Below are 9,289 nucleotides of genomic sequence, written 5' to 3' on the forward strand. Positions count from 1 at the left end.
TTCAGTAGTATGACCCCCTCCTTCCCAAACAATTGTCCGCGCCGCAAAATTCCGTGAAATAGAAGAATTCTTTATTAATGCATATATACAGTGTAGGTATATACAGGCGTATCTCGGCTTACGAATTTAATTCGTTCCTCGGGACTTTTTATATTGCAAAAAATTTGTAAACCGAAACTCGGTTTCCCATAGGAATGCATTAAAAATCAATTAATCTGTTCCGGAGGTCTGAAAAAGTAAAAAGAAAAGTCTTTTATCTGTTCAAAACTCTTTATAAAGTGCACATTAAAGGTATTAATACTGTACAGGGACATGATTAAAAATTATTTCGTAAATGTATTGAAAACCAATGAATCCGTTCATATTGCGAAAAAAATCTGTAAATGCATTGAAAACCAATTAATCTGTTACGGAGGTCAGAAAAACGTTTATATTGGAAAAAAAATTTGTAAATGCATTGAAAACCAATTAATCCATTCTGGAGGTCAGAAAAAAGTAAAAAAAAGCCCTATCTGTTCAAAACTCTTTATAAAGTGCATTTTAAAGGCATAGTACTGTACAGGGACATGATTAAAAATTAATTCGTAAATGCATTGAAAACCAATTAATCCATTCCAGAGGTCAGAAAAAAAGTAAAAAAAAAGTCTTTTATCTGTTCAAAACTCTTTATAAAGTGCACATTAAAGGTATTAATACTGTACAGGGACATGATTAAAAATTAATTTGTAAATGAAATGAAAACCAATTAATCCGTTCATATTGCAAAAAAATTTGTAAATGTATTGAAAACCAATTAATCCGTTCCGGAGGTCAGAAAAAAGTAAAACAAAAGTCCTATCTGTTCAAAACTCTCTATAAGTGCACTTTAAAGGTATAAATACTGTACAGGGACATGATTAAAAATTAATTCGTAAATGCATTGAAAACCAATTAATCCGTTCATATTGCAAAAAAATTTGTAAATGTATTGAAAACCAATTAATCCGTTCCGGAGGTCAGAAAAAAGGGAAAAAAAAGTATTTTATCTGTTCAAAACTCTTTATAAAGTGCACTTTAAAGGTATAAATACTGTACAGGGACATGATTAAAATTTAATTCGGAAATGCATTGAAAACCAATTAATCCGTACGTATTGCAAAAAAAAAAATCGTAAACCGAGGCGTTATTTTCAATGGATTTTCATTTGTAAACCGAGGTCAGTGCTCAGCATAAATGAGAATACTTCAACAGATCGGTAAGAAAACCTTTACTTTCCTTTCAGAATCAACATTTTCTGTGGGATACTAGACTACAAAATCCTCTCACAAATGCCGGCCATTGATGGCAAACAAGATTTGTTAATTTTCACACACAAAAAGTATTTTTCCTAACAAATTCATCCAAGACCATGTTGCAAAAATGAACACACCCCAATGAAAGTCTTAGGAGTAAATCTAAATTTTAGACAACAAAATCCTAATCAACAAGAATTTAACCCCTTGGCGCTGGCGCTTCCCGGCCCTTTAAGGGTTTCAGAAGCCGGGAGGTGGGGCGGGGTTTTAGGGTCATGTGACCGCCTCGATTCGCTGTTACGGAGGTCACATGATCAGGAAAGGTCCCAATCGAAAGAGGAAATCGGGACCTTTCCGTGAGTACTGGATATGTGTGCTGGGAGTGTGCAGGATGCGCACTCTCAGCACATATGTTTTTTTTTAACTGCACACAAATGTGTGGCCGCTCTGTGTCTAGGCCCAGACGCCGGGAGGCCGCACATTTGTGTGCGGCCGGCGTGAAGAGGTTAACTTCCGGTGAGTCTAATTATTCATTAAACAGGTGTCCAGCAGACAGGGGATTTTAAACAGGGCTTTACTTAAAAAAGAAAACCCCGCCCATTTCATGTCATCAGCAATGGCACCACATGGAAGAGAAATGTCACAAGGCATGAGAAAGAAAATAATTTCTTGACACAAGAAAGGTGAAGGCTACAAGAAGATCAGCAAAGCTTTACTGATCAGTCAGAATACTGGAGAAAAAGCTATACAAAAATGTAACAAAGATGGAACTGCAACCATCTCACAGAGACGTCCAGGCCGTCCATGGAAGTTAACACCTCGACAGGAGCATCTTCTGATGAGAAGGGTTGAAGAAAATCACCATGCAAGTTCACTGCAGTTAGCTAAAGACGTAGAAAGTCAAACTGGGGTGATTGTTTCCCGGTACACAATACGGCGTACACTACAAAGGAATGTGTGCTGGTTTGTTCTGGGATGGTTCGTAATCGTCTGCTACTCCAACCTGGACCTCCCATAGACATTCCACTAGGGACCATTGTACCCAGACATGGCCCAGCACTCCTGACCATGGCTCTTATTGGCCTTATCTCTCCTGAACAGAACTGAGTGAACTGTCTTTATCAATACTTATAGGTCCGTAGCATGCAGAGCCATCCATACACCCCGGTCTGTTACCCAGGAAAGGATTTATGGCCCTCATTTGCAGCTAAAATGTTCAACGGGTCAATAGCCCAATAAATGCTCTGGGCACTAATTCTATATATTAATCCATCACACAGTAATTACCAGTCTAGTAGAAACCCACAAGTTGCATGTCACTGATGGACACTGTGGAGTCTATGTATAAATAATTTGTCAGTGCCATCTAGTGGCAATAGTGCAATATTTTTCTTGAAATACCTCAATCATGAAAAATACTGCATCATTGCCACTAGATGGTGCTCACAATCCTAGGAAATAAGCGTATTAAACAATTTACTGTTAAGATGATGTATTCACACACCAAATTTCTTTATACACAGACCCCTTGCAATGTACTGTAATCGACAATATGTCCTATACTGTATACTGATAGCTAGGGATGAGCCAATCTGCCTGGGTTCTGTTCTGCAACTGCTGCTGGGAGTTCAAGTTTTGCAAATATTGTGATGAACCCTATTGAAGTCTATGGCGTCTTTGCCAACATGCTTGTGCCAGTGCCCAGGACTATGTCACCCGCTTCAGGGCAGTCGTACTCAGAGGATGTCCTTTTCCTGGTCTGTGCTGCCCAGATCACACCCACTTTACAGCTAGTACTGCTCAGAATTATATGGGAACCGTCCACTCCATTGGTGTTCTTCAATAAAGGGAGATGTTGTAACCTAAGGACACAGCCAGGGACACAGCCAGGGACAGAGCCAGGGACAAAGCCAGGGACACAGCCAGGGACAGAGCCAGGGACACAGCCAGGGACACAGCCAGGGACATAGCCAGGGACACAGCATCATCAGAACAGAGCATCTAGATGCAGGACTATCTCAGAAAATCCAGCATCTACTTTTCATTTTGCTTTCTTTTCTCTTCCTTCCTTCTTTTCTTACTTCTTATTTTTCTTTTCTTTGTTGTTCTCTTCCTTGCTTTTTCTTTCTTCTTTCCTTCCTTTGTCTTTTCTTTTTCTTTTCCTTCCTTCTTTTCTTCCTTCCTTCTTTCAATCCTTTCCTTTCTTTCTTTTTTTTCTTTTTCTTTTATATTCTTTTTTTTTTTTTTCCCTTCTTTCCTTCCTTCCTTCCTTCCTCTTTCCTTCCGTATCCCTCCTTCCTTCCTCTGGTGTAGTACTGGCTCACCTATATTTTCACAGAAAATCCAGCATCTACTTTTCCTTTTCCTTTCTTTTCTCTTCCTTCCTTTTTTCTTTTCTTGTCCTTCCTTCATTCCTTTTTTTCTTTTCTTTTCCCTTTTTCTTTTCTTTTCTCTTCCTTCCTGCTTTTCTTCCTTTCTTATTTTTCTTTTGTGTTTTGTTCTCATCCTTCCTTCCTTTTTTCTTTCTTTTCTCTTCCTTCCTTCCTTTTTTCTTTTCTTTTCTCTTTCTTTTTTCTTTTTTTTTTTCTCTTCCTTCCTTCTTTTCTTTTTTCTTCTTGCCTTTTTTCTTCCTTTCTTATTTTTCTTTTGTGTTTTGTTCTCTTCCTTCCTTTCTTTTTTTTTTTTTTTCTTTTCTTTTCTCGTTCTTCCTTTTTTTTCTATTCTTTTCTCTTCCTTTCTAATTTTCTTCCTTTCTTATTTTTCTTTTGTGTTTTGTTCTCATCCTTCCTTCCTTTTTTCTTTTCTTTCTCTTCCTTCCTTCTTTTCTTCCTTCTTATTTTTCTTTTCTTTTTTGTTCTCTTTCTTGCTTTTTCTTTCTTCTTTCCTTCCTTTGTCTTTTCTTTTCCTTCCGTCTTTTCTTCCTTCCTTTCAATCCTTTCCTTTCTTTCTTTTTTTCTTTTTCTTTTATATTCTTTTCTTTCTTTTACTTTTTTTTTTCTTTCCCTTCTTTCCTTCCTTCCTTTTTCCTTCCTTGCGTATACCTCCTTCCTTCCTCTGGTGTAGCACTGACTCACCTATATTTTAAAGTGTTACTAAACCCCGGACCCCGCATTCACTATATCTGGTCTCCCCGGACCCTGCATTCACAATATCCGGTCTCCCCGAACCCAGCATTCACTATATCCGGTCTCCCCGAACCCAGCATTCACTATATCCGGTCTCCCCGGACCCCGCATTCACTATATCCGGTCTCCCCGGACCCCGCATTCACTATATCCTGTCTCCCCGGACCCCGCATTCACTATATCCGGTCTCCCCGGACCCCGCATTCACTATATCCTGTCTCCCCGGACCCCGCATTCACTATATCCGGTCTCCCCGGACCCCGCATTCGCTATATCCGCTCTCCCCAAACCCAGCATTCGCTATATCCGCTCTCCCAGGACCCCGCATTCACTATATCCGCTCTCCCGGACCCCGCAATCACTATATCCGCTCTCCCCGGACCCCGCATTCACTATATCCGCTCTCCCCGGGCCCTGCATTCCCTATATCTGCTCTCCCCAGACCCTGCATTCACTATATCCGCTCTCCCCAGACCCCGCATTCACTATATCCGCTCTCCCCAGACCCCGCATTCACTATATCCGCTCTCCCCGGACCCCGCATTCACTATATCCGCTCTCCCCGGACCCTGCATTTACTATATCTGGTCTCCCCGGACCCTGCATTCACTATATCTGGTCTCCCTGGACCAGGGGCGGACTGACAACTCATGGCGCCCCAGGGCAATAAGGGATCATGGGGCCCCTGTGTCCTTGCCCAAACTCAAAAAAGCCTATGAAAAAGGTACCAGGGGCATCTCATGGGGCCCCCTACTGACCGCGGGCCCTCGGGCAGTGCCTGAGTTTCCAAATGGTCAGTCCGCCCCTGCCCTGGACGCTGCATTCACTATATCTGGTCTCCCCGGATGCTGCATTCACTATATCCGCTCTCCCCGGACCCTGCATTCACTATATCTGCTCTCCCTGGACCCTGCATTCACTATATCCGCTCTCCCCGGACCCTGCATTCACTATATCCGCTCTCCCCGGACCCTGCATTCACTATATCCGGTCTCCACGGACCCTGCATTCACTATATCCGGTCTCCCCGGACCCTGCATTCACTATATCCGCTCTCCCCGGACCCTGCATTCACTATATCTGCTCTCCCCGGACCCTGCATTCACTATATCCGCTCTCCCCGGACCCCGCATTCACTATATCCGCTCTCCCTGGACCCTGCATTTACTACATCCGCTCTCCCCGGCTCTGCATTCACTATATCTGCTCTCCCAGGACCCTGCATTTACTATATCCGCTCTCCCCGGACCCCGCATTCACTATATCTGCTCTCCCAGGACCCTGCATTTACTATATCCGCTCTCCCCGGACCCCGCATTCACTATATCTGCTCTCCCCGGACCCTGCATTCACTATATCTGCTCTCCCTGGACCCTGCATTCACTATATCCGCTCTCCCCGGACCCTGCATTCACTATATCCGCTCTCCCCGGACCCTGCATTCACTATATCCGGTCTCCACGGACCCTGCATTCACTATATCCGGTCTCCCCGGACCCTGCATTCACTATATCCGCTCTCCCCGGACCCTGCATTCACTATATCTGCTCTCCCCGGACCCTGCATTCACTATATCCGCTCTCCCCGGACCCCGCATTCACTATATCCGCTCTCCCTGGACCCTGCATTTACTATATCCGCTCTCCCCGGACCCCGCATTCACTATATCCGGTCTCCCTGGACCCTGCATTCACTATATCCGCTCTCCCCGGACCCCGCATTCACTATATCCGGTCTCCCTGGACCCTGCATTCACTGTATCCCCTCTCCCCGGACCCTGCATTCACTATATCCGCTCTCCCCGGACCCCGCATTCACTATATCCGCTCTCCCCGGACCCCGCATTCACTATATATGTTCTCCCCGGACCCCGCATTCACTATATCCGCTCTCCCCGGACCCCGCATTCACTGTATCCCCTCTCCCTGGACCCCGCATTCACTATATCCACTCTCCCCAGACCCGGCATTCACTATATCCGCTCTCCCCGGACCCCGCATTCACTATATATGTTCTCCCCGGACCCTGCATTCACTATATCAGCCATCGTGTTGCATTTAGACAGGAGGTTGCTGAAAGAGGCTGCGGGAGATCAGTGCACTGAGATGAAGGAAAAATCGGGACAGTAGGATTTTTTGGAGAAAAACATGTTTGTTGTTTACGATGATACAGAGCAATCTAAATGTCAGTCTGGTTAGGGGTGACAGTTAGGAGTGACAGTTCTATACCACTTTTGGTAGGTTCCTCTGTTTTCTATCCATTCCCCCAGCTCTCAGTGTACAGACTATACTCCTCCCTCCACATACTGTCTGATAATTCACACAAACCCTGTTTGGGTCCTTTTTTTCTCCTGAGTATTTACACTTGTCAGCTGCTGACCAGGGAATGTGTGATCCCCAAACACGTGAAACATCGAAAGGAGATCAGTCCTTGTGCATGGTATTTGGATGAACATTTTGGAATGAGATCTGAGCTTTACAGTTATTGAACTAAGCAGCTGCCTTGGTTAGGTTTGGTGTGATGCTGGCTTATGGGGGGTTTAAATCCCCAGATTTTTTTGGACAACACCCACGTATACAGTGAAGGAAATACGTATTTGCTCCCCCGCTGATGTTGAATGTTCGCCCCTCACAAAGAAATGATCGGTCTAAAAATCGAATGTTCTGTGTATTGTTACACTGAGAGACAGAATAGCAACAACAAATTCAGCAGAAATGCGTCTAACAAATGATGACTGATCTGCATGTTCATGAGTTAAAGAAGGATTTGATCCCCTTCACAAAACATGACTTAGTACTTGGTGGCAAATCCCTTGTTGGCAATCACAGAGGTCAGAATTTCCTGTAGTTGGCCCCCAGGTTCGCACACATCTCAGGAGGGATTTTGGCCCACTCCTCTTGGCAGATCCTCTCCAAGTCATTAAGGTTTGGTGGCTGACATTTGGCAACTCGAACTTTCAGCTCCCTCCACAGATTTTCAATCGGATTAAGGTCTGGAGACTGGCTAGGCCACCCCAGGACCTTAATGTGCTTCTTCTTGAGCCACTCCTTTGTTGCCTTGGCTGTGTGTTTTGGGTCATTGTCATGCTGGAACACCCATCCACCACCCATTTTCAATGCCCTGGCTGAGGGAAGAAGGTTCTCACCCAAGATTTGAGGGTACATTGCCCCATCCATCGTCCCTTTGATGCGTTGCAGTTGTCCTGTCCCCTTAGCAGATAAACACCCCCAAAGCAGAATGTTTCCACCACCATGTTTCACAGTTGGGATGGTGTTCTTGGGGTCATAGGCAGCAGTCCTCCTCCTCCAAACACGGCAAGTTGAGTTGATGCCAAAGAGCTCCATTTTGGTTTCATCTGACCACAACACTTCCCACCAGTCCTCCTCTGCATCATTCAGATGTTCAGTGGCAGACTTCAGACGGGCCTGGACATGTGCTTTCTTGAGCAGAGGGACCTTGCGGGCACTGCAGGATTTCAGTCCTTGTCGGCGTAGTGTGTTACCAATTGTTTTCTTGGTGACTGTGGTCCCAGCTGCCTGGAGATCATTGACAAGATCCTCACGTGTAGTTCTGGGATGATTCCTCACTGTTCTCATGATCATTGACACCCCACGAGGTGAGATCTTGCATGGTGCACCAGACCTAGGGAGACTGACACTTGTTTTGTGTTTCTTCCATTTGTGAATGATTGCACCAACTGTTGTCACCTTCTCACCAAGCTGCTTGGCCATAGTTTGGTAGCCCAGTCCAGCCTTGTGTAGGTCTACCATCTTGTCCCTGACATCCTTGGACAGCTCTTTGGTCTTTGCCATTTTGGAGAGTTCGGAATCTGATTGTTTGATTGCTCCTGTGGACAGGTGTCTTTTATACAGGTAACACAATGAGATTAGCAGCACTCCCTTTAAGAGACTGCTTCTAATCTCAGCTTGTTACCTGTATGAAAGACACCTGATAGCCAGAAATCCTGCTGAATGATAGGGGATCAAATCCTTCTTTCCCTCATGAACATGCAGATCAGTCATCATTTGTTAGACGCATTTCTGCTGAATTTGTTGTTGCTATTCTGTCTCTCAGTGTTACAATACACCGAACATTTGATTTTTAGACCGATCATTTCTTTGTGAGGGGCGAACATTCAACATCAGCAGGGGAGCAAATACGCATTTCCTTCACTGTATATGACTGTTATGGAATGTAATAAATGATACATAAAATATGGAGGTTTATTGTAAGAAAGAGTCCTGATGACTTTTCACTTTACAGTCAAGCAGAGATCTGCATTCATACTTACCCTTGTTGTTGTCTACAGGTGAATCAGGGGAACATGGCGGGCATAGAGAGCACCTACCTGGCAATGGACACGGAGGAGGGGGTGGAGGTGGTGTGGAATGAGCTGCATTTCACAGATAAAAAAGTCTTCAAGAATCACGAGGTAAGAGCACCTGCAAAGGGTCTAGAACTGTGCACCCTAAATTACAGGAGGGTTCATAGCAGGGGAGGACTGAAAACTCCTAGGACCCCCGGGCAATAGGGGATCATGGGGCCCCTGTGTCCTTGACCACACTCAAAGCACACCCAAAAAAGCCTATAAAAGGTACCAGGGGCATTTCATGGGGCCCCCTACTGACCCTGGGCCCTCGGGCAGTGCCCGAGTGCTCTAATGGTTAGTCCGCCCCTGGTTCATAGACTTCACCCAAAACAATCAAGAACTCTGCACTCCAAATTACAAGAGGGTCCAGAACCTTCAACCCAAACAGTCTAGAATTGTGCACCCCAAACTTCAGGAGAATCCAAAACCTTTACCCCAAATGGTCTAGAACTGTACACCCCAAATTACAGGAAGGTCAAAAACCTTCACCCAAAACAGCCTGGAACTGTACGCCTCAAATTACA

At 44.7% G+C, this 9,289-nt stretch overlaps 1 protein-coding gene across 6 annotated transcripts in view; it reads left to right on the forward strand.

Annotated features, from left to right (window-relative positions):
• NRBP2 (nuclear receptor binding protein 2) overlaps positions 1-9,289 on the forward strand; it is a 141,305-nt gene that overhangs the window by 40,168 nt on the left and 91,848 nt on the right. For all 6 annotated transcript variants that reach the window (XR_016308501.1, XR_016308502.1, XR_016308500.1 and 3 more), the window contains one exon: positions 8,706-8,828. Coding sequence is in view for 3 of the 6 variants with exons in the window: in XM_089662727.1 (XP_089518853.1) it covers positions 8,706-8,828 (123 nt within the window). In the remaining 3 variants the exon portion in view is untranslated. The remainder of the gene's footprint in view (positions 1-8,705; positions 8,829-9,289) is intronic.

This window comes from Staurois parvus, unplaced genomic scaffold (genome assembly GCF_062004578.1).
Source record: "Staurois parvus isolate SC_StPar_1 unplaced genomic scaffold, SC_StPar_1.0 ptg001528l, whole genome shotgun sequence".
NCBI lineage: Eukaryota > Metazoa > Chordata > Amphibia > Anura > Ranidae > Staurois > Staurois parvus.